This window comes from Tinamus guttatus, unplaced genomic scaffold (genome assembly GCF_059628265.1).
Source record: "Tinamus guttatus ecotype Peru unplaced genomic scaffold, ASM5962826v1 Tinamus_guttatus_pri_ptg000212l, whole genome shotgun sequence".
Lineage (NCBI taxonomy): Eukaryota > Metazoa > Chordata > Aves > Tinamiformes > Tinamidae > Tinamus > Tinamus guttatus.
In genome coordinates this window covers 851,238-877,178 of record NW_028288746.1, presented here as the reverse complement: position 1 = coordinate 877,178, position 25,941 = coordinate 851,238, and the positions used below count along the sequence as shown (strand labels likewise).

Below are 25,941 nucleotides of genomic sequence, written 5' to 3'. Positions count from 1 at the left end.
AAAGCAGAGCACCAGATTTAGCACCACCAGGAAAGAGGGCTGAGCACTTATATTTACGCTTAGCTTTTCAGACAAGGATTGAAGCACAGATACCCTGAGCTCCTACCTGCTGCACTGGACTTGTTCCGTGGGGAGTACAGAGTGCCAGGCTCCCTGGCTCAGTAGCCGTAACTCACCTTCCTGTGCTGCGGGATTTCTCTGCTTATTTCCGTCGAGTTTTGTTCTCTTGGGGGAAGTCTGCTAACTCTATTCCATGCAACAACTGCAGCTGACAATGCTAAATTGTCCCAAGGACAAAAGCATGGTATTGATTTTGGTTTGTTTATTGGATTTCACTATTAAAAATAATAATAATAATAATAAATATTTCCTTCAGGATATATTCAGCAACTTTTATGTTATTAAAGAGGTGAAAGGCTATTTATTGCTTCAGACGTAGCCAACCAGCCGCGGGCTGCTGGGGAAGGTTTTGCGCATGTCCATGCACTTCTTATCGATGATGAAGGAGTTTGTCTTCACAGACAGTTCATGCTCCAGCTTGGATTTGTTGAGAACCAACATCTGCAGAGTATCGTGGGCCTCTCGCAGACGTTGCTTTAAGGTCTGTAAGGTGTCATCTATAGCAAAAACTTCATTGACAAGCCTGAAAAAAAAAGAAAAGGAAACAGGTTGCCCAAATAACTTTAGCAAAGAGCAGCTGCAGGTCTGGTTTTCAAGCAGGCTTTGAGCAGTACTCTTGGGCTGGGCCAATATGAAAACTATTCTTGGCCAAACTTGCAAGCTTAGCAGCTGCAAGAAGCGCTGATTTCTTGCTTGCATTGACCTTCAGCAGAGATTAGGGCACTCTGATCTTTTATCATTCTAATTGCAATCTCATCCGCTTGCACCCTGCCCATTGTACGGCCTTCCCGGGGTGCTGAGTGATGCCGTAGCAGCCGTTCGGGGAGGCCGTTGTGTTGATGTAGCTCGTGATAGCTTGAACCTGCGCAGCAGCATGTGCCCAAGAGTGCAGGTGAGATACAAGCACGTTAGGAAAGGCCAACTCACCCAGAGACCTGCTGAGCGTGGAGCTGTGAAATGGAGTTTTCCCGTGAGCTGATACTGGCCAAACTCGTTCCAGTGGTCTATGTAGGGAGATGTGCCAAAGCTTCACATGTTCTTACTGAGCCCTTGAATACTGAAGATTTGTGTAGAGATAACCATCCCCAAAACTGTTCACCAATAAACTCAGACAAAATGCAGTATTCAGATTCACTTTGTCAGAGATGGGAAACACTAGCAATTTTTGAAAGCCCAAATTTATTTTCTAATACAATGCATTTTCTGAGTATAGAAATCTTTATGTTACAAAATTAATCTGTCTTTTGCACTGTTTAAAATGGGTTCCTCTCTAGTGTCCTCCATTTTCCAAAAGTTATTGGTTCCAGCACAGATTCTTGCTGCAGATATCTGGGATTTCTGGAATGTTCCGGGCTCACTCGCCTTTTTTTTTTTTTTTTTTTTTTTTTTTGGTGATCTTACAGATTTTTCTAGTGAGATGTGTGAAGGAGGTCCCTTCCCACCGCAGGAGGCTGCAGGGTGCGTGTGCCGCGGCCGGGCTGCAGCTGAGCACCGCAGGGTTGCACCTTCTCAAGGATTCATCTTCTAGGATCCAGCCACTCTAACCTCTCTCAAGTTGCTCTTGCCCTGCATATGCTGCCCCAAAACGTTTTCCTGAGCTAACTGGGAAGTCTGCAGGCTTGAAACTGAAAGGTCTGCAAACTGAAACCATAAAACTGAAATCATCATTGGGCTGAATGTGAAGCTAATGTATTTAAGGATCTCAATAACAGCTAGTAATTTTTCTTTCTTGCTCTAACCTGAATGTGTTGAGTTTTACAAGTGATGTCAGACGTAGCCTCTACTTATCTACTGTTCTCTTAATTGTTCCAAGTGCCACAGACTGCAAAAGATATTGCTGTTTTTTTTTGTTTTTTTTTTTTTTTTTTTTTGCCAAAATCCACCTTAACTTGTTTTGCGGATAGTCCCTTTTGTTTCAGAACAGCACAGAAAATCCAGACTTCATTAGTTTGTTTTCTGTCCAATTCCTTCAACTACAAAGTTGGCAGCACACACAGTGGACCAGCGCCAACATCAGCACTTCCCTTTCAATAAACAGCAAAGCCAGATAACGTTTGCATGTTACAAAGAAGGGGCTCATTTGATATTTTCTTTCCCCATTATAGTTGAGCTGTTGGATTGAACTCCTGCTTGTTTTAAATACACTTAATTTAAAATCAAAAATCCTTAAAAAGGAATTTGACAGCAAATGGTTTTGCTTTCTCAGATAGGAGCTCATCATGTAAAAAAGAAACAACAACAACAACAAAAAAAGATTTTAAGGTGTGAGCTCAGCCAAAAACTGAGAGTGAAAAAGTGGTCAAATTTCAAATACCTTCTGTCAAAATTTCCATCTCTAATTGCAACAAAAGATAGGGATTTTATTTAAAGAATCTGAAGTAACCTGATCTGAATTAGGTTTGATTGCAGAAAGGACAATGTGATGTGCTCCTTATCTGTCAGTATTACTACACCTACTAGAGAGTGTACTCGTATAAATATTTTGGTTAAGATATTAAAAATATGTGATTTTTGCCCTTCACTCCAGTTCAGGAAAATATTCAAAGACATTTGGACATGCCAGTGATTTCAGATGAAACTTTCAGCCTTTTTCAGGCAGGGCTCTTGAGAGTCTTCAATGCTGAGATTAATACTTTTGCTCACCCGATCAGTGGTGAGTGGCTAGTGGAAAAAACAGACTGACTCCCACAGCAGAGGTAATTGCTCAGTGAATGCAGCAGTGGCCATATCAGAATTGTCATCTTTTTTTCACAGCTGAACTCCTGCAGCAAGAACAGGCATGATTTGTGTGATATGAAAAGCCACAGAAATAGAATTATCTAATTGGATATTAAAGACTTCAGATGCAAACCAATATTTTGTGAGAGAATGCATCTGGAGAGCAGAACATAAAACTGAAGACATATAACATGAAGATACACCAGAGGAAATGCCAGTGTCTGAACAAGGAGGTAAGAAACTGGAAAAAAAATGTATTGCATTGTACAACTTATGGGTTAAGGAATTAGAAGAAAAAGGGAAAAAAAGAGTTCAGTGAATTCTGATTCACTGGCACCTCCCTGTTTTGATAGAGGCTTTTTGAGCTAATAAAACACTGTTTAAGAGAATTAATAATCGATCTAAGCACTCTGCACCTCATTAATCCTATTGTATGTGAAGCTGTTTTTACACACTAGGATCTTGCTGGAGATGGATATCAAAGGGGAATAGTTTTGTACTTCTCATAAAAAGTCTTCAGAAAAATCTCTTCTGGAGTGGCGTTCACAGCAGGTACAGGAGGAATCCTGATGCAGTAGCCCTTGAGAACCCCCCCAGAGAATACTGTGAAGAGAGCATTTGGATGAGATGTACGCGATCAACAGGGTCATCCTGGAACCTGATACGTTCCAGACAGATAGGGAGAAGCAGAATTCCCAAGATCTGCCTTCAGTCATTAGAGGAGACTAATGTCTCAGATGTCTCCTCGTACATCCAGAAAGATGCAGCACATCCTCTGGAATGCAGCACAGCACAGGGATCACCGGCTCATGCCCGCGTGAGCTGGGAACTCCCCACAGGTGTAGAGCCAAAACCGATGCCAGCAGAGCTGGCCTATGCAAAGCTGATGTTGGAATCACAAGATAGTTGGGTAAAAGTGTTGAAAATGAGTTCAGGGAGTAAAAGATGCTGCCTTATTCTTATTTCCAGTAAATTTTTAGAGCTTCACCATTAGATAATTTTTGCATAAGACAACAGGATTTTATCTTTCTAAAATTAGGAGACTCCTGAGGTGAAGTACTGCTGTTTTATACTGAATGAAATTAAAATCAATGCAGAAAATCCAGTTCGGGCATGAGCCTGAATCCCCCTAAACATATCAACAAGCAATTGATCTCTTAACTGACCCAGGAGGAGGATTCTAAAGGGAATTAGACACACAGGACATCAGAAGTTTGGGGCCATCATTTAAATATAGCTACTTGGGCTACTTGGGTTTTAGCTCTTTCCTCCAGAATTTGTATAATCAGCAGCATGCATTGAATACAATTCTAATCTTAATGAATTAAGTAACCCCGTTAAATTTTATGCTCCTTAGTGCCTGACTGAGCAAGCACGTGGCTGTCCAGCCTCTACTTACTGAAACTGAGGTGCATCTCGGCAAAGCTCTATATTGGGGCGCTTGGTCCTTTCCTCCAGGCGGGTCTGTGCCACTTTCAGGGGACTCTCCTTGGCCATTATAGATTTCTCCAGTAACATGATGGTATTTTCCGTCTGGAAGATTTCTTGAAGTGTCTGAACAGAGCAGAGCACATTTATAAGCCTCGCGTGCATACGCCCCTGCTTTAGGCTCTCCTATAGGAACTGCTTCCGCGCTGGCCTGTCGTTTTGCTCTGGTGCAGGGGAGGGAGCTGCCTATGGCCTCGCAGCCGTCGGGGTACTCGTGTGACGAGTTGCCTCCGTCGTGCCTGTTCTCTAGGAGGCCCCTGGGAATCACGGCTCTTGGCAGGGCCAAAGGGAGGGGCCTTACGGACGTACATCAACATTAACACATGTAGTGAAGGTGTTGCTTCATAAAAAAATGTAGGCAAATTGGCATATAAATGTTTTACCACCAGCAGACAAGCACACTGTTATTTGGGGTGGGGGGAAATTCCAGCTGTGCTTTTGTGTCTGAAGCCATTTCTGAGCAGGCAGACTTTATAGCTCTGCAAAGATCTACTTTAATTTTGCTTCACTATGTTTTCTGCTTAATTAAAATTTGCTGCTTGATCAGGAAAGTTCTGCAGAGCTAAAATTCCAAACGAGCTGTCATTTTCTTTTAAACGTTCACTCAATTCTCACTTCCATTTGCTTCATAAAAACAGAAAGCCACCTAATATGTCCCCTCTGAACCTCATGTGTGCTCCAAGTGTTCTGGTGACATCAGTTCTTAAGACTGAAAAATCGTAGGAACACAGACATATTTGCTCTATATGAACCTGGAGGTAAATTTTGAAGGTTTTGAAAGTACCTCTGGGAGCTGCGAAGGGGAAAAACAACTTGCTTTAAAGACTTATTCTATTTAAGTGGAGATGGTATGGAGTGAAACACCGATTAAAAGGAGAGGTCCATGGAATTAGAATAGCAGTTTTTAGTTGCAGAACATGTTATCACAGGTTCATATTTTCCCAAGTGGCCAAGCTGTAAGAGAAAGACTCTTTCACTCAGCCTGAAAAAGGAAGGGTGAAAATATTCAGGTAATGTTTCCCAGTCAGTTGGTTGTTACATTTCCTTATCACAGTTCATTACAGCCAATGTTGAATGTGTTCAAGGTTTCCTACAGACAGATTTAGAATGTTTGTAACTAACACAGTTTCTCAGCCAAACTAAGATCAGTGCTACCTGAACTTCCACAACCATGCGAACGGTGTGACGCAGCTTAGCGTGTGCCGCTGCGTAGGTTTTGCCCACCTGCAAGGGCCTGCCAGGTTAGCTAATGCCACGTGCGGCTTGGAGGATGAATTAGGCTCTGTTGCTCAAAGGTTATTTACAGACAAACCGAAGGGTTTAAGGGTGCCAGGAGCCCGCACAGCTCTCCGGATCCTTAAGGGCTGGTCCAGGCTGTGTGGTAGAATGAAGCGGGAGATCTCCTGGGCAGCACCGTCCGAGGCGGCTCAGCCCCTGCAGCGCGGCCGCTGCCCGAGGGACGGGTCAGCACGGACCGTGACGCAGCGCCGCACGCGCCTGCTGCAGCCCGCCGGGTGTCCCCTGGGACCAGGCCGGGTTCTCGCAGAGGTGGACGCTTGAGTCCTTACTGCCTACAGGCATCAGGGAACAAAATGTCATGAAGGGAATACAGTGTGGCAGAAAGTGAAGCTGAGAGTGGGAAATCTCTCCTGAACGTTTCATTTCTCAGTGGTTCTTTCTTAACTATATAATTTCTGTAAGTAACTCATGTTTTACAGGAAATATTTATGCAGGTAATCCAGTGCACTTTGTAACTATTTTGCAGAGAAACTGCTTTATGACAAGATAGCATTATTAGATATATAGCTTTATATTCAGTTGTGTATATTTACTTCTACAGATAAAAAAACAAGGCAGAGAGACTTGATGAATTTAGCCACCCTCATTAGGCAGAAAGTCCATATCCTTCCTACACCCTTGTAACACAAAGGACTTCGTTTGGGATCTTCTGCTCAGAAGCAGAGCTTTGCTGTTGCCAAACTTGGCTATTTATAATGTTGCTGGCGCAAAGCGCACGTTGCTAAGCGGATCCCGTGTGTCTGGGGTGCTCCTGGCCCACGAGGGCCGGCTGCGGGGCAGGCTGCTCCCCGGTTCCCCGTGTACAACAGGGCAATTTCACAAGCCCCGTGCCTTGCTCCCACCGTTCACCATTGCCAAGCAAAACAGCAGCGCGCGGGGACACGGCACGGCTGTGAGGGAAAGAAACGTGCAGGGCTCAGAAGCTCCCGCCGCTTAGCAGGGCCCTCCTTTCCTGTGTTTATGTTACAGCTTCTGTCCCGGCTCTGGTGTCTCCCTTCCGCAGGCGAGCGAGCCAAGCTGTGTGCTGCAGCGCTGCTGCTGCGCCGCTGCACGGCATCGCCAGGGTGCTCACCTCTTGCAGCAATTCCTCGTGCAGGCTGCTGTTTGCATTTCCCAGTAAAAAAAAAGACCTAAAACCAATGAAAGCGGCACACATCTCTGCGCAGCAAGAGCTGTGCAAAACTGCTTAAGTTTTGGAAAGGGATGGCAGGATGTAGGTGGCTTCGTAGGGGACTTGCATTCTCAGATGAGCTTGAGCAGGAGCTCTGTGCTCAGACTCGGAGCTTTCCTGCTGGTCGCGCTTCCCTCTTGGGCAGCCCATGGAATGGAGATGCACCTCTGCACAGGGAATCCATCAGGGCAGCAGTTAAAGCAGCTCAGAGCATTTGGCTGGAAATGAACCGTGACGGTGAAACCAGCTCCCCAGGGCAATGGAACAGTTCACAAATATGCTCATGTAATGGTAGGCATGGAATGTAATCACTGTGCTGATTTTTATGTTATATGGCAATATGAATCAAAATAGTGCCTTTTGCAGAGTGAGTGCAGCTAGGCTACAGGCTCTCCCACATGCTAATTGTTGTGATTGGGTTGGAGAAATGTAAGGAGATGAACTGAACAGCTTCTGTGAGAAAACTCTTCTTCCTGCCCCCTCTGTGAGTAGAAGCAATGCAGGTGCCTCAGGTTATTCCCCACCAGGAGGAAAGCAGTAAGTTACCAAAGGGAACTGGCAAGAGCACAGAAACACACACAGGAGCATCATGCAAGTTTGCAAGAGGACCAGGGAAGCAGTTTGACAGTCATTGGTATTTCAGATAACAGGGCCGATCCCCATGTGGGCTACTGTAACCCGTGGTAATGCCAGTAGTCCATGGTGGTGTGTAATAGCTGGGTTCCCCTTACTCTTCTTCACGAAAAACTAAATTACATGTCAAATATTTTTTAAGATGTAGAGGAACAGGCTGGACCTACTAAAGACAATGCTGAACCCACTGGGAGAATGGCACATGTGAAACAAGCGTATAAAGTGTTCCCTTAGCGGCACCGCAGCGGGAGAGCGCTTTGCCCTCTCTATCTGGGAAACTGATACATGCATTTTCCTCATATTGGCATGTAACTGATACAGGAAAATAGTTGTATATCTAGAAGCTATTCAAAGTATTTAAATCTTGCATGATATGAATGTCATTTCACACAGTGCTAATGTTGGAAAGAGACCAGCTCATTCCAGCAGTCTAATGAGAAAATGCTTCTCTGTATTGGCAATCAAGTGCTCACGGATGAGGAGCTTTTCATCTAAAGGGCACTGAAAGCTCAAGCTTTTCTGCCCAGCTTTTTTTTCTGCTTGTACCACAAGCAGTAAGTGCAAAGCCCACTCAGGCCATAGGATTTCTGCAGGTGCTCTGGGGTCCTGAAGGCAGAAGCTGTCTGTAGAACAGTGTGCACAGGCAGGCCGCCCAGCAGGGCTACCGAGCAAATCCTTGGTTAGTCATTCCTAAAGAAAAATAGTTTAAATCTGCCTGTGAACTCCAAATTCAGATTTAAATCCATGCAGCCATCTCTAGGTACTGCTTGGCTACATTTAGGTGGATGTGGTTTAGGTTCATTCTGTGCTCTCAATTCTTCTATTACTTTTTTTAAAGCACTATCATTTAGGGCATACGGAGCAAAACGTCCTCGGGGGAACTGCTTCCAAGGCAGAAGCTCTGCAGGTTCCCATTACTCACCCTGGCTGTGCATTGGGCAAAACGATTCAGATAATGTGCTCTACATCGATGGATTGGTGCGGAGAATCACCAGATCGTGTTGCACCAGCCTACGTCAGCCCTGGCCGACCTCCAGCAAGGAGGGGAAAACAGGAACCCCGAGCAGCCCGTTCAGAGCACGCGGCCACGGCCGGGCTCGGGGCCAGCAGAGCGTGGGGCTGGGGCGCCCTGCAGAGCTGATGGAGCTGCCCCCGCTCGCTCGCTGCCCCGCGGCCGGGTGCTGCCAGGGCAGGAGGCAGAGCTGCCCGAACCGCTGCTTCGTCACGGTGCCGTCAGGGTAGCCTTACACACCCCAGAAGCATTTTGAAAGTGCTATATCAACCTGCAATTAGGGCATCTTTTCTTGTGCCACATAGTTTTTAACGTTTCTTTATGTTTAATTTTTAGACTTTCCATTTAATTTTTTTTTTAAGTTTTTCATCTGTTTTCACATTTCATCCAATATATTATGTGCAAACTGTCATACTTAAAATGTGACTGATTTCATAATTAGTTTTAGGGCATACGGGCTCATTATTTCAAAGTATAACACAAATCTGTAATCCGAATTAATTTGGACGTGATGGTTTTTACAATACACGTATTGCAAAGGTCTGTCCAACACAGATTCAAATGTAGGACCAGGGACCTTGGGCCTTTCATTTGTTACCAACAACTCAATGATAATCCTGGTACTACTTCAAGCTCTGAAATCAGTCCAGATAATTTCACATTTATATGCAATCAGTTTCTGTTTAACTTTTCCATTGGTCCTCAAAATATACAAATGCTTATTTTAAAATAACATTATTATTATTATAATGGGAAGACCATTTAACTTGGCCTGGATTTTGACTTAAAAAAAAAAAAAGAAATCTATATTTAGGGATACATTTGATTTCGGTTTTCCTTTAAACTACTTTGTTAACTTTTTAGTGGGTTTGGATTCTTTTCCATCACTTTGCAATACCAAAACAATTGGTTTCATGGGAGACGATTTTTATGGCTGAATTTTAAACTCCTCTGTACCTGTTTCAAAATAACTGAGGAAGTCATAACTATATGCCAGAAAACGCTTAACTCTTTGCATACCCGACTGCCACACATTTAGCTGCTAAAGAACAAGACCAAGCCTGCAGACTGCTCTACTCGCCCCACCTGAGGCGCTCTGCTGCGCTGGGTGCTGCAGGCCCAGCAATCTTGGCGCCCACTGCAGTACCCTCCAGCCCTCCTGGAGGGAGCGGGTGCCAGGCAGCAGCTCTGGCTCCTGCGTTGCCCTTTGCTGTCTGTGCCCGGTGCGGGGAGGTTTTTGCAGGGCCCTGGCCCCAGTTCCCCGTCGCAGGAAGCTGGACCGGGGCTGGCGCAGAGGCGGTTTGCCTAGGCCACCCGCAGGGCCTCGTCACGCCGTGCAGGCGGGTCCCGGGGACGGCGCTGGCCACGCGCAGCCCCGCACAGCCAACCAACCAGCTCGGCACACAGAAATCCACTTTGCTCTTCACCTTCGTGCCTTAGTTTGCACCTGTAGTTTCTCTTGGTTTGTAAGTAAAACTCTAATGTTTATATATTGCCAACTTAAATAAATATTTCCTCATTCAGACAGGTTTTTCCAGGCAAGTTTGAGCTGCTTATACTAGCACACACCTTCACAACTACTTCTGAGTCACTCTTCATTAATCACCTGAAAACACTCAATAGTGTTGAAATAAGTTTAAATATTAAATAATAAGATTAACCGTATGCTCAGGCACCTGGAATGGGCATGAAAAACTGCAAATGACCAAGAGTTTAAGGCAAACAAAGAAGAAGGGGGGGAAAAAAGACAAGTTTTATGAGGGTACCTTGGGGTTATAAACTAGTTATAAACTTAAGAAGGTTCATCCCCTGAATTTTATAAAAGTTGTTTAAGCATAAAATGCATGCAGTATTTCCTACAACCACCATATAAATATATTCAGTAGTTAATAATTTTTCAATATTACAAATAATTTAATAATAATTTGGGGTTAGCGAGGGCATGAAGGATGGAGACTCTTGGGGACTAACTTAAAAAATGGAGTAACTTGCTGTAACATAATTCTGTAGGTTCTGCAGGTACAGAAAATGAATGCTAAATTTCCACCATAAATTGATGAAAGATATTTTTGCACCCTAGTGGAAAAAAAAGAAAAATCAGAGCTGTTTCTAAAACATGCCTGTCTTCAGTGAATTCCGTGGAAAGTTCGGAATCATAGCTGCTTGCTGATTGGAGCGCTGGCTGTTTTTCCCTCGTTCCCTCGGCACGTGTTTGTTTTTCTAACACGTTTCTGGCCCGTTTGCTCAGCGGAAGGGCGGTGCTGGGCAGCTCTGCCCCAGAGCGCGCGGACGCTTGTGCCCGCGGTGCGGGTGCTCTGCCCTGCTGGGCTCATCTGCTGCCCAGGGTGCGAAACAAGCACTGGGCTGTGCAAACACGGCACTCGCTGGCGGCTCCCACTGTTTTCCAGAGCTAACGTATGTAAACATCGTGTGCTCGTGGTTATTTTGAGGAGAGTAAAGCCAAGGTAACTATTTATGGTAACTGTAACTTTAAGGAAGAGGTGCTAACACATTAATGAGGGGCTGCACCATGATTAAAGGTTTTCCTTCTTTTCCTAGCAAACTGCATACATTTTACATCCCTAATGTTTCTTGATGTGAACCGAGCGTTTCTTGCAGAGAGGCATGCAGAAGACCCCATACCTCCATCTTCTATGTTATATGAAGTAGGTTATGTTTTTCCCTAACTGGCCTAAAAATCTGATTTTGGGACCAAAGCCAGAATGTATGTTCTGTTTAGAGTCTTGGACAAAATGTGCATCCCTACAAGACCACATCCTCTCTCAACAGTGGGGTTCCTAGTCTAACCCTTGCCAAGTATTCAGCTAGGTCTCCTTGGCTTTGAGCCTCCAGCACCTCATATGTGCAGGGTTCTGCAGTCCACATTCAGGCTGGAAATAAGACAAATTAGTGACTTGCCTCCTTGTGCAATTGGAATGGATTTGCAGATGGGATTGTGCCAATTGTTGGGTGGGAAAATAGTTAGTTATAGTTACCTGGCCACCTGCACTGTGTGCAGGTCAACAGTCCATCCTGTAGGAATTCCTGTTTGTAAGGCAGCGTCTGTAGAAAGAGCAGAGCTTTCCATGGAGAACATGAATCTTGATTTCATGCTTCTGGTGCTAGTGAAGCCCCTGTCTGAGGTAAGATACTGCAGCGATGCAGTATGTGCTTATGCTTCCCATCTGGATGGAACTAGACTTCTAGCAACTGATTTTTCTTTTGTCTTTGTCTGCTCAAACTAAGGGATTTCTATAATAGTGGTTTTTTTCTTTCACATAGGTGCTTGCTGATTTGGTAAGTTTTCTGTGCTTATCTTGAATCATTTCTTTTAAAAGCAAATCAAGTATTGTCATCCAGTGCTATTAACATCATACTCCTCAGTAGGCTAAAGAAAAGGTTGAGGAACTCACTGTACCAACTGCCTGCTTTCCAGGCCTTTAAAACTTCTTGCAATTGTGATAACCTGTTGGCTTTGGAGTTAGTGTAGGAAATGCTTGATACCACATCCTTGTTCCCACATACACAGCTGGATTGCCACTGTTAACGACAGCAGATTGACCTATCCTCTAGAAGAAAATCAAGCAAAAGTTGGCAGGGAATATTCTGCTTAGAAGCTCTGCAGTGACCTGGACAGGGAGACTGATAAAGTAGGGTTTTAAGGAGAGCATTTCCCTTACACAGTTAATAATTCCCTGTTCAGCCTTACAAAAGCAATTTAGTCCTTTTTTAATGCTTCACACATGCAAATCCATTCCCAAACTTCTATTAGACTTGGGGATTGTCAGCTTCACCAAGCATTTTTTCCCCAAAAGAAGCAGCAGGCAGGAAGAGCTTAATAGCAGACACTGAAACGCCTAAAGTAGACAAAATTCAAGCAGTTTCCCAAATATATCAATGGGGAGGGCGATGCCAGATCAAGTAATAGCGAGAACAGACAGCAGCTGGACTGAGAATGCTGAGAAGTAATTCTGAGAAGGAATGCTGCAAATTACTGACAACCTGTGTTTTTCTGAGACTTCCCTAATGATGATTTGGAAACCTGATCTGAATTTAGAATCTATTTGTTACTGGGATCCAGACCAGGTATCTGCTGAAATACAGAATGAAAACACAGCTATCTGCCCCAAGACATCTTTAAATTCCTAAACTGTCCCTCTAACCAAATGCGACTTTGTGAGGCTTATTAGTAAAAAGTAAAAAAATGTGGAAGGGTTTTTATATATTATGAAATAATAGTACATGTATGTTTTCATGCTGTGTTGTTTTTTACTATTTTCTCAAATCTGTTTTTCAGATGCATACCAGGAAAAGTTCTTAGGTGTATCCCTTGGTCTTGCCTGGATTGGGGAGCGCGTATGGTGTGTGTGTATGGCAAACTACATGAAATCTCTTTTTTTTTTTCTGAACAGCACACCTTGATGATGTTTCAAAGTAGGATATTCTGTAGGGGCACATTGTGTAGCAGGAACCTAGCTCAAATTAGGTGACAGAACTTCAGTCACTTACAACAGGAAACTCCAGGGGTCTTTTTAACAGCAGCTTGAGGTAAGTGTTGCAGGAACACTGCACAGGCTGAGGTATAAATCCCCAACAGAGCTAGTAGCAGGCAAAATGCTTATAAAAACAGACAGATTGTTGTGTAGTTATTGGTCTGAGACTTGCACAGTTTGTGACCTGGGATGGAGACATTATGTCATTGATGGACAAGGTCCTAGCAAAACTCCTGGCATAATGCTTGATAGAAATAAAAACAGAGCAGTCCTTCACTACATAGATGCCTTCTGTGTATGTCTTAAATAAATCATAAATAGTGCAAACTTGTCTGAACACAAAGGAAGACAATGTTCTGGAATAAGCCTAAGCAAAATAATAATGGATCGCTGTTTCTCCTTGTATTTTGTGAAATACAAATCTGGAAGAGGAGCTGGAAGGCTTCATGTGTAACTTGTTCTCGCAGAGCCTTCAATAGCTTGACTACCATCAATTACTTTTGAACAAGAACATTGTTCCAGTGACCTTCCCCTGAAAAAAAGTTCTGTAATGAACTGTTTCAGACAAAAGCACTCAAGAAAGAGAAAGTTAATGATACAGAATGAGTAAATGCCTAATAAGAACATCTCAACTCTGAAAAAGTAACAGGTGGCAACCTGCAGGTGGAACAAACCACAGCTTGTTCATTCCTCTATTTTCATGTCAGTTAATTCCTGGTCATTCTAGTGAATTTTGACTAAGAAAGGTCTTCAGAATTCCTTAATATAGAAAAGATACTGGTAAATAAGAAGTATGAATAGGTTGAACGCTATTAACAGAGAAACTGAGGTAGATGCCTTTGGTCTCCTGCTTTCTTTGCTACCACTAACTGCACTGAAACTTGGTTACACGTTGCCTTCTAAGACACCTCCCATGCACTGGTTTTGGTATTCATGGATTACACTTCAAATTCAAACCAGTATAGTTTTCCTTGACTTTTCTTAAAACCACCACTGTTTTGGGGTTTGCTACTACTTTTGTAAGCAGTGAACAGGAATTGATAAAGCAGAAGACAAGTGAAAGAAAAAGGCATGAAGCAAAGCAGATTTGAAAGGACAAATGTGATCTCAGGCTCCAGTAAAATAACCTGTTGATCTGTCAGTACTGCAGCCTTGTCATGCTCTAGTTCTTGTCCAGATCCCTCGGAGCCTTTTGAAGTTCTAGGCACCAGAGTTTTTCCAAGCAAAAACGTGTAGATGAGTAGCACAACTCGCACGTGTGATACAACGTTGTCTTCCAGCAAGGGAAAGAATGGTGTTCGAGTGCCATGATCCAAGAGTTTTCCAGCACGCAAGATGAACAGACAACGCACCGTTCATTGATACACCCCTTCCTATTCATTGATGTATCCCTTCCTATTACTGCTTTTCAGTCTAGTGTAGCCACATTTGGACTATTTTTTGCTTTCTTGTGGTCCTGTCTCTTTGGTAGAAAGAGGCATTTTCTCTCTCTGCCGTGTCCTTACGGACAGAGTACGTGCTTGTAACATGGAAGCTGTCCTCACAAGGCTGACATTAACAGGATTCTGGCAGAAACAGGGCTGAGAACTAACTGTGCCTTCGAGTTTCCCATACTCCAAATGGAGACTAGCCTCCTGCCCCTACAACCTTGGCTTAGGCACATACAATGTGGCCCCCTTTATCTTTGGAAAACAACTGTGGCTGCTTTATGTATTCAATGCATTGTAAAATGGGACATGTTTACGGGCTTAAATCCAAGGTCAGTTCCCCTGGCTGTGGGTGGAACTGGTAACACGTGCGTGTGTGAAGCTCAATGGAGATGTTCTCTGTGGCACCAAGACAGATAAGGACAGACAGCATCTTGAAGTGGCCAAGGAATATAAGCAAAACACCTCTAATGTGACAGGAGATTTTCTTTTTTAAAATAGCAGTAGGAAAATAAACAGGTTTCCATATGGAATAGGTATTTTTAATTGAGTCAAAGGGTGTGATTAGTTTGCTGATATGCACCATTACGCATGCATATAGGCAATCTAAACTGAATATGGAAAAGTTCTGGTCCAGGAAAAAGATTTTAAGTACACGTATTACAAATGCTAACCACAGCATGCAGCATAATCATGACCACAATATCGAACACAGACACTACTATAGTGCACTGATTCCAGAGCTTACCGGTCTCGTTAGATGAGTTTTTTAAAAAAATTTAGTTCCAAAGGAAAACAAATTGCATCCAGAGCCACTAGATAAAACCCACAGCATTGGATAAAAACTGTCCCATCAGGTGCTCTGTGTTTTTAAAGAGCAAGCAGTGGCGACAAGCCGAGACATTAGGCCTTTGGTTTGTAACCTTAACAGCTGATCCTTTATGTGTAAGTGACGTAAACTGAAGAAAATTTGCCAGTTCATCATGGGATCATTTTTGGGTCATCATACTCACAGTATTTACTCTGCTGTATATTTTTTTTTATTCTTTCCTTTCTTGAAACACTGGTTTTAGAAACAAACAATTGGGAGAGGTTGGCTGCATAGTTGTTTATTTGGAAGAGATTTTGCTGCTTTGCAAGGCATAAAAGTATTATTCATTCAGAAATGCATTCCAGACCTCATTAAATAAATAGCTTTTCCTGGTTCCAAGGTAGCAGAGCTTTTCTATGCTTGTTCTTCTCCCATTTCATGGAGATAGCCTGCCTAACGAGGAACAGAATTTGGCAGAGGGAACGCTAGCTCTAAGAGCAGCAGTCATTGCTTGAGAAGTTAGTGCAGAAACAGCCTTTGAAGCAATGATTCATTTTTCAACACCAAAGTGAAACTTGTCTGATTGCTATTAGATGTGCAGGGAAGCAGCACCGTAGTAACGGCTTTGGATTATAATCACATCCCAAAGGAAGAACAGAAGTGCCGCACAGCCTAAGTGCAGAACAGTCCCCTAGCTACTTTGTTGGCTTCCTTTTTAAAATAGTTCCTAGGGATTTTATTTTATTTGATGGTTACACTCTACTGCAAGCCTGGAGCAAAGAAGAAATGGTAGTCTGTTACATTTAGCTGTAGAAAACTGGGTGCTCGCTCCTTACTCACCCTTGCCCTCGTTTTCCTTCTCATTTTCTGTCTTTTCACAGTACAATCATGAACAGGGGAATTAATAGGATTTCTGTCCCGTAACATCTGCTACATCTTAAGCACCAAGGCTATTCCATTTTCCTTTTCAGTTATTACATGTTCTTGGTTTCTACTGCTGGGTGTAAAGCTGTAGGCTGAGACGGAGACTCAAAACTGGTCTCCCAGAGTAAAGCACAGGTACTGCTAGTCTAAACAGTCCCCTTAGCTATCGTCTGTTACTCAGAAATACCAGCCCAGGGAATGACAGCCACCTATGGAAACGACATGGTGGGGGAAAACAAAACCATTACCTTGCATCCCAAGCTGGCAACACTGACCAGCCTGAATTCTTTACTCACAGGCCTATGCAGTTTTCTTCTATCCCAGGATTTTGTTATTCTGCATTATGTTCCTGGGGGTGTGTATATGATGAGTAAGGTATCTCTGCTATGGAAGTCCTAATTGTCACTTTGTATGTCAGCATACACAGCCTCAGGAGTTCATAAAGAGAAAGAAAGCACTTACAGATTTTTCTGTCTACATGATGCTTTTTTATTCATGTATTTTATTCATGAAACTAAGTATTCTTTCTATAAATAAGATTATGCAGATTCTTCAGAGAGCTTATTACTGCAGTCGAACGGTGTGATAGTACAGGGGCACAAATCAGTTTTTCTTCCATTATATTACAGTTATCAGAAGTCATCTCATTTTACCAGTCAGACTCTGACCCACTCTCTGGTATTATGTTGATACCTCACAATGCACTTTGTGATTCTACACTTTGTGCTACCTTATGCTTTAAGGTCTTTTATAAAGGCGATACTCAGAAGCATTAGAAAAAGTTACTGGACAACGTGAAGCAAGTGTTCAGAGATTAAAATCCATGAGAAACTTGTATGAATGGTCCAGTATAGGGAAAAGTGCTGTAGTTACCTTTAAATAAACTAAAAAAAACTTCAAGTACTTAGAGTAAGCAGAATGGCAGGAAAACACTTTTGTTTCCAGATGTGCATTGAGATAAATAAGTGAACCTGAGTAAAGCCGATTTATTTCATAAATGCACTAGGAGTTTGGATATAGAACATTATCAAACCACTTTAAAGCTTGACTCAAAGTTATTACTGTTACTGACAAGAGGAATGAACTATTAAATGAAATTTGTCACCATGTTAATACATAGTTGGTTTGTTTTTTGTAAAAAAAAAAAAAAAAAACTTTTCTTAAATTATTCATCTTAGCTACTACAAACTAACAATAGAAAACAGATTTAGTTAGTTTGGGGTAATAATGGAGGTATGAAACTGGATTCTGAGCATTTCTCCTCTATGTAACTTATCCCAGGTAGCAAATGAAAGAAGCCAAACAAAAGATTCTGATCAGTGCTGCTTTTGTCTGTCCAGACAAACTTTCTGAATTTCATTTAACTTGAATATTTAGAAATAAAATTTGAGTTAATGCAGGGTTCTTTCCTTGTTGCTGGGAGATGAATGTGCAAAAACTTTTAGCCTTCCCCTTCCAAATGTGCTGCTGTTTGGAGGACTTATCTGCAGTTTCCAAAGTTAGCTCATTATTTACAAAATAAAATTAAATTATTCAAGTAATTGATGTCGCAAAATGGTCAGGAAATATCATTAACAAATATAAAATTCCTAAAAAATACCATCCGAGAACTTTCCCCACTGTTGAACTATATGTTGCAAAAGAATGTAATCAGAGTAAATCTCCACATAGGATTGCTGTTGTTGAGTGAGCTCTTCTCACGTGTTTTTGTGATTCTAATACACTGCTTGAAGAAATGAGCTATACATTTTGGGGAGATGCTCGCTGAGGAAGCATTTAAACTGCATAAAAACCTGCATGTATTTTAAGATAATAGGCAGCTTCGTAATTTCTTACCTTGGCCAGCTGTGCTTGGAGTTTGTTCTTCGCATCGGCTACCTCGGAGATGCGCCTGTTGAAAGCCAGGTTGGTGCTCGTGTAACGACTCCACGTCTCCTCAGACGCCGTCTCCAGCGCAGCCTCCGTCTCATCGTGGAGCCTCGCGGAGTCGGCCCTCGCGCGCTGAGAGGACTTGATATTGTCCTCGCTGAACTTAGCCCATGTCTCAGGAACTGAAACACTAGAAAGGTTTTTTTTTTTAAGAAGAAGAAATTAAAATTAAAGCTTAGCTGAGCTAGCTTCCATTTAATGATAATTACAAAGTGTTTTTTTACTGTGTTGCAGTCTTACACATAAGATGACTTTAAGGGTTCTATACTGGCTATTTTCTATATCTTTGTTTCATGCAGACCAAAGACTTCTGATCAAGAGAACTGTTCCGTCAATGGAGTTCCTATGGTTTGCTTAGCTGCTGCAGTAACTAACTAGAGTATAAGTAAATGTAAGTAAAATAACAATAAGAACCCCAAAATACAATGAAGAAGAATGAATAGCTCTACTTCCTGAAACAAAGGGCAAGTAAACTACATTAATCCTCAACAAAATCTTTGTTTTCTAGCCAGTGTTTATATAGCTGCTAACTAAAGGTCTTAATGCCCTTGGCATGAACTCCAAAGTAAGCTGATTTAGGTATTGCTATGTAAAGAGTGACCTGTTCTTCCATACTTGTTGCATATTTATACTTAAAAATGCTTCAGGATCAGATATGCATGTCAGCAAGATAGCTTCACTCCATCTTTAACAGACTAGGTGGTGGTCTGGGTTGATACCTGCTGTATTTCAGCTGAAATTTGTCAAGTTCTCTGTCAAGTTTCCAAGTGTTAATGGCTTTAAGGGATTATTAGGGGATTTAGCATGAACAACTGAATACTGCAGACCATCAAATTAGTTTCAAATCCCGTATATTTTTGCAACTCCAAAGCCTTTCTCCTAGGCAGAGTTGTGCGTCACCACCGGGAGGCCCCACCGCAGTTCAGGGATGATGGGCAGGAGGCGCAGCGAGGAGGATGGTGGCTCCTGGGCTCAGACCATCCCTCGCAGGGGACGGGAGCTGGGCCCTGACGTGGGGGCTCTGACCCCCTGGGAGGCTCCCTCCTCAGAAGGCCCCGCAGAGCAGGCAGTGACCTGAGCCAGCACGCCCAGCACTGTCTTCTGTGTGTCACTGGGAGGAATTCCCACCTCTGCCCTAACTTGCAGGCTATTACAGCTAAGCTTAGGAATATCTGCAAAGCATACAGAAATGGCTCTGCTAGGGAAAAGCCTGGGAATACACAATAAAACCAAATAGAGGGCTCCTGCACTGAAAAATACCATGCACAAGGGTTCCTCCGCAGGGTTCTGTACACACCCAAACTTTGGGCTGTTTGATTTCACTTCCAAGACTCACAATTGGCCTTTGTTATCATTATTCATTGAATTTAAAACCCAAATTCATTTTTTTTTCAAACTGGGAGCCTGTGCAGCTTTAAACCTGCAGCCTGAGCCCTCTCTTTGCCAAAAGTTTGAATCTAGATAATGTGCTTTAAGAGCATGGAAGCTCTTGGGAATATGAAGGATGGACAAAATATGTCTGCAGGTGAACACTTTTAATCCCAGCCAGATTTGGCCTTTAATGCCAATAAAGCCATTAATCTCTGCCATTTATTTCAAAAGACATATCCTCTCTGCCTCCCTGGACTTCTGATGGTCATTTCAGTGCATCCCTTTAACCACAAACTGCTGTTTATCTTATGGTGTTGCTAGTGTCTAGTTTGTCAAGAAAGTTTAGCCAAATCTTGTTGTTGTGGTGTCTTTTAAATTATTAAGGTGATTCATTCTCCTTTTCAAAGGAAAAAGAAGAGATGAAAACCTCACAATTTCAGAGTGAGTAGGAAGTTGTGGTTGCTTTTGCAAGGGGATAACCTGTAAATTTAATTTAAAAGAAAAAGAAGCTTGTGGAAGGAGGGGTGACATTAGGAAAGCTGCCCTGGGTGTGACACGATGTGGAGCATCCTCCTTGAAAAATGGTGAAGTGTAAGCTAAATTCACCTCCTTCTATAATGCATGCTTATCCTCCTGGATCACTTCTTCCTTCACCCAGAAATCTTTAGCATATTTTAGGAAAAGAGATGGATATTTTACCTGCCAAACTGGAAGGCTGAGACAAACTCTTTCAGGCATTTAGACCTCTTTCGTCATACAAAACTTCCCCTAAAAGCTATGCCCATAGGTTAAACTCTGCAGGAACAAGTCACTATTTTTGAGTTTAACATTTGCTTTCTTTACATTTTAACTGAACACTGAGAATAAATATTAAGGCAATATTTTCAGTACTTCCTTTCTTAGTGTACAATTTTCTTTTGTACATTTTTTTTTCTTTTGTACAATTTTCTATAGGGCATTCCTCTCTCTCTAAATTAAAATACTGATCTTGCTAAATTAGAGGATTTGGAATTCCTTAGTGCTACATATTTATTTGGGCAGTTGCTCTGAAAAGTTTCAGACACCCAGCAAGCCATCACAGAAAAGAGCAAAAATCAGCACAGTAAATATAACCTGACTGTGCTTGCAGCTACTGGTCTAGATAATCTTGGTGTACTTTCTGGGAGGGTTTCTTTTCTTGTTGTTTGCTTTCCTCTGTGGCCTGATGGATTGTATACTTTTTATGATCATAAAATAAGCTTCTAAGAAGGTTTCTGTCTTGACTATCTGCAATACTTAATCTGTTTTTCTGCATTGCAGTTCCAGATTTATTTGGCTGTCTCCATTGAACGATTCAGGCAGAAAAACACCTGCTCTGCTTTGCTCCTGAGTGCTATAGGTATGTCTCAGTCCGACAAATGACTTCAGCAAAATGATAGCGAAAATTGGCACTGCTTTGGATACCGGTTGATGAGAAAGGGAAAAGGCTGTAAAACTTATTCATGTGAATCTACTTTTTTACCAGAGTTGGTACAAGAATATTCTTATTCAGGAATAATCGTAAAAGTAGGTGTTAATAGTGTTGGCAGATTGCCTGCCAGTCTCTCGGATATGCCTTCACTTCAATAGCGAATGAAAAGCAGAAATAAGTAAACAAACAATATTGATTCTTCCTTCCTTCCAATAGAACAAAAAGGGGAACACTTGAGATTCTGGAGTACATTGACCGTTCAAATACTGCTGTGCTAAGGAGTGCTAAGGCTACTTATCAGTGATTAGCACAAAAACACTGCCCCCTATTGCAAGTTGGGTTTTTTGTCTGCCATTGCTTTAGAACTGGATGCAGCTTTTCACAAAGCAACTATTAATACACAGTTTTTAAAACTGTATATAACTTGTTCAGGCAGTAATGATAAAGGTGTGCCAAATATTTTTGGTCGTGCTGTTTAATACACATGCTGTTTAATTCTGTGTAGCTTGATGACCTAATTTCCAAGTGGTCCAAGCTCTTTTTATGGAAAATGCATGAAGTCCTTGGTGTACCTTTACGTGCTGTTTACAAAATTGCACCAAAATGCACACCTTAGCTTTTCACATTTTTGCTTTTATTGGGTTTGGTCTTGAAACCAGAAGGCCACAAAACTGCATAAATCAAAACCAAAGGAGCAGTCTGCATAAAGCACTCGATCCATTCTGAAAATAACAGCTCACTGCACACTCAGTATTGTGGGTGCTGCAGACTAACAGCCTGGGCTCCAACAGGGGCAGTCACCAGAAGGCAGGGACATAGTGGAGGGTCTTCTCAAGGAAAAAGTGCCACGCTGAGAGAGAAGCCACTTCTTTCTGTATCACTTCTTGCCTACAAGCTTGGGGCTTGTTGTGCGGTAATGGGGCTCACATACAGCAAGGAGCTCGAGACAGAAGGCTGCAATAACTGCTCATACTCACGTTCCGTCTATTTTCTCCACTCCATGGTAAAAGTTGATGCTGTCTGACGTGTTCCTCAGGTTAAAACACTTCTGATCAATAAAATGGGCTGAGTTTTTGTCAGAAAGATCTTGCTCCAGTGCATGCTGCACATCTCTGTTGATACTGTGAAGAACAAAGTCTTTACCTAAATATGAAGCACTTTTTATATTTTTGTGCAGAACAGCTAATTCCTTCTATTCTGCTTCCCCCAATACACAATTCTATAGTCTGTTGGCATTTACACCATGGCAGGGAAATGCTCTGCACTGTTACTTAGCTAGAGGGAGCTGCTATGTCATTCACGCCTGCTCAATTTACAGCTCCTGGAGAGTATTCCCGAAAGGCCTTTATTTAACTCACTGCATTTAATGGAGCTTGTCATTTTGATGATAGCTACGTGAGCAAAAGGGGGAAAAGGAAGGGAGAGTTGTTCTGTGCCATGAAGGAAAACCTCAGAGCAAAGGGGAGGAGGCTTTTGGTGGTAACCTTCCTGCCAGCAAAGCTGCAAGAGAGAACGCCAAGTGCAGACCGGCGTTCAGGTTTCCCAGGTTTCCAGACCAGGGGGAAATGTCATTTAGAATAACTCTAGTATTCATCACTAGAAAGAAAGTCTGCTTAAATATTTCTGCTCATCTGGACTACTAGGAGAAAAATCTATTGCTCCATCTCTGCTTCAAATTCCCACAAGATGACTTTGGAATAACTTATTTTCCTTTGGCTCTGCCAGAGTCTGACATTGCTTCTTCACTATAATGGGAATAATATGGAATCAAAATTCTGCTTTCCAGTGCATCAAGGAGACTGCAAACATTCACTTTTTCTGGAAATTGGCTGGTTTTGTGATGTGCCTGTCAGCTGGCGTTAGTACCAGTCTGCCTGAGGTGGTCACAGAACTGAATCAAAGGTAGCTCAAAATCCCAGACAAAGGAGTTAGTTAGACAAAATTCAGGGTGCTGAGTTTTTATCTGATGATATGCTCAGTATAACACAATAGTGGGATGAGCTCCAGAAATGCATCTGACATATGAGAGTGCTATTAATCAGAGCAATCATTTACAAAACCTGCTTCATGCCATTTTCTCACATCACCTAACAATCAAGTACTGCTGTTCCTGTTTTAGCTTCCTGATCCCTGAATGCTCGTGCTCTCTCTGTCAAGTTTTTTGTCATGTCATGTTGTACAAACATGACTTTTTCATCTGTGTCTGTTCTGAATGCAGCACAGAGTGTGGAGTTTTACTTAATTAAATGTTAACATTGCTGTATAATTTGCTCTTACCAAGATATTTGCATACTGTCAAATAAGTTAAAAAGCTTCCCATAACATGCATAAAAATAATTTAGATTCTTTCCATAACCTCACTGATAAATAAATACCTCATGATGTGCTTAGGTGCCAATTTATCAGTATAATTTTCCTTTCAATCCAGTTTTGCAAACAAAAAATATTCATTTCCTTCTGAACTTCTCTCCAGTGTGACACATAGCAACATTGACATAATTTCGCTCTAATACTGTTGTCCCTTGTTTTAATGAAGGATTTCATCTTAAAAAATGACTTTTAGAATGAAGTCACAGTCATGTTTGGGAAGTCTAGTTCAATCACATCTACCTTATGCCATTCGAGAGCCTGCTGCTTCCTCACTCCGTCGCATGGCAGCTCTGTTCTTAGCACTCCCCAGAACAGACCTCCACAGTATGGAATGTCTTGTGACACTGGTTGTCAGTTCTTATCAGATGCTTATATTATATTCTATCATCAGTGAGAACTACAAGTGGAGGGCAATGACAGAGTAAGTCTCTTACTTTGCCTTTGCTGTTTTCAATCTGTCATTAGATTGAGTTAGCCAGCACTGAATGCAGTTTTCCTCTCTGAAAAACAGAATGCAGATTCTTACCCCAGCTGTTGATTGATTCTTTCTGCAAGCTTTCTCATTCTTGCTTGCCAATCCTTGAGTAGATCGACCTCCTGCAGTGGAGAATACCCATCTGTCAGTCCTTTCATTACACTTCATTTGTTTTAGGGAATTTATACTTTGTATTCTTCATAATCCAGATGTTGTAACCATCTCCCATATCTCTGATGTGGATCAAGAGAGGATGTGTTTTGGTCCCTTTCTTCCTCTGTGCTGTCAAGCATGTTTATAGACTTCAATAATTTAATAATTTTCACCTTTAGCATAAAGCTAACCTCTTGCTAGAGTGCATAAAGCTTAGTCATATGTGAGTGAATTCCAAAACTGTGAATAAACTGTTTCTAATAATTTGGAGGTCATTAACACACCCCAAATTTAAAAAGAAAAGTTCAGTCTCCCCACTTGTGCAGAGTATGTAAGAGTGAGAGCAGCTTCAGAACAGGCTCTCCTGACCCTACTGAATGAGCCTCTGTCCTTTGTGGCTGTCTCACTTGGGAGGTAGGGCAAATAGTTCTTATTTTTCGTTTTGAACAATTTTTTTTCTTCTCTTCATGTGGAAGAGTACTAAGTATTTTAGCCTGAACTCTCTCCCTGAATTAAGTGCTGAATGCTTAGGATAAGCTCCTTAGTGCTTCATGAAAAACTCTAAAACTGCAAATTGCAAAATATAGGCTCTGAACAAACATCCTGATTATTTAAGTGGCTGAGACATATTTCCACCATCTTCTAATCCAGAATAATCCCTTGATGTAATGGCAAAATGACAATATATATGTATATAATTTTTAGTCTAAATGATTTAGCAATCACTTATTAACCATCTCACTTCCTTTGTTTAGTAAGATTATATATTGCAAGACAGTAGGCCAGCCAGACTTCTGAAATTTTATATACCAAGGTGTGGAAGATAATCTTGAAAAATATTTCTACATTATTTTCTAGGATCAGAGAAGACAGAACTGGATAAGACCTCCCTCCCGAGGGTACTTGCCTGTTCCTCTTGGCTCTTCCCACAGTTTGAGAACAATCTCAGAACTTGGATCCTACCTTTATGAGGCTCTTTTCCACATCATCATGGACGAGGTCGATACCCATGCGCTTCTCCCGGTTGTACAAGCACTCCAGGGCAGTCTGCAAGCAAACCAAGGACAGGGGCAGTCGCCTCAGTGCTGTGGGCTGAGCTCATGCTTTGAGTTGTGCTGAAGGGGCCACTGAGCTGACAGCTCAAGTAACGGAGCGGAGGTGGCTCCCTCACACGCAGCTCATCAGTGGCTTATCCCTACCTGCTCAGATGTACTCTAAGGAAAGCACATACTGCCTTAATCTCACCCCCCTTGCCTCGCAGGGCTGAAGCTTGAAACTGTTAAACCTCTGTAAGGGGATGACTGCACAGCTGCAGTTAGTGAACGCAAACTCAACCAGCCTGCTTCAGCACCCACCTCTACCCATGCCCCAAAACGGCCACGAGCTAAGCAGCTCCCGCTAACCAACCTTCAGCGGTCCTTGCATCTCGTCTGCAGCGCACTCGAGTCGCTTCTTTGCCGTCTCCAAGGCCTGGCTCTCTGTGAGCAGGTAGTCCAGCTCATAGACCAGCTCCGCTCTCCAGAAATCCAGGCTGGAGAGCCTCTGTCCCAGGTTTCTCCTGCTGCCTTCCTGCATCTGGTAGGTGAGCTGGTCCTTGTCCTGCATCAGCCGCATGGAATCGCTGTTCAGCTTGCCAGCCCAGCGCCTGGAGGCCTCGGAGCCTGTCAGCTGTGCCACGGTTGCCTGGTGCCAGTCGTGAGGGCTGTAACGGGCGTGCAGGGCCGACCGCAGCGAGGGCAGCACAGTGGGCAGCCGCCTGGCGGGGCTGAGGCGCTCATCGGCACCGGACGGCACCGAGGAGCCCTTGCAGAACAGGCTGGGCCTCCAGGAGCTGAGGTAGCGGTAACCGGGCAGGTAGTAGGACTGGTAGCTGTCCTGAGTGGTGCTGGTGGGAGCCGGGTCGGGGAAGAGGCAGGTCCTCCGCGGGCCGCAGTAGCTGGCGGTCTGCGTGGTGCCCAGGAACTCCATGCTCGCACGGCAGCCCGGGCGCAACGGGCCGCGGGAGCCGAGGGGGCTGCAGCCTCTGCGGCTTCTGCGGCGGCGCCCACCCCTGTGACACAGCCCCGGTGTCACACAGGCAGCAGATTCCGGGATTCT

At 43.0% G+C, this 25,941-nt stretch overlaps 1 protein-coding gene across 1 annotated transcript; it reads right to left on the bottom strand.

Annotated features, from left to right (window-relative positions):
- Positions 1 to 429: 429 nt before the first annotated feature.
- TEKT5 (tektin 5) lies at positions 430 to 25,837 on the bottom strand. The gene is made up of 7 exons (XM_088524600.1): positions 25,252 to 25,837; positions 24,808 to 24,891; positions 23,743 to 23,813; positions 21,824 to 21,967; positions 17,933 to 18,155; positions 4,238 to 4,392; positions 430 to 643 (listed from the first exon to the last, which is right to left on the bottom strand). Exons 1-7 carry the CDS (start codon positions 25,810 to 25,812, stop codon positions 430 to 432), a joined length of 1,452 nt encoding a protein of 483 aa, XP_088380726.1. The 5' UTR covers positions 25,813 to 25,837.
- Between the last annotated feature and the right edge of the window lie 104 nt (positions 25,838 to 25,941).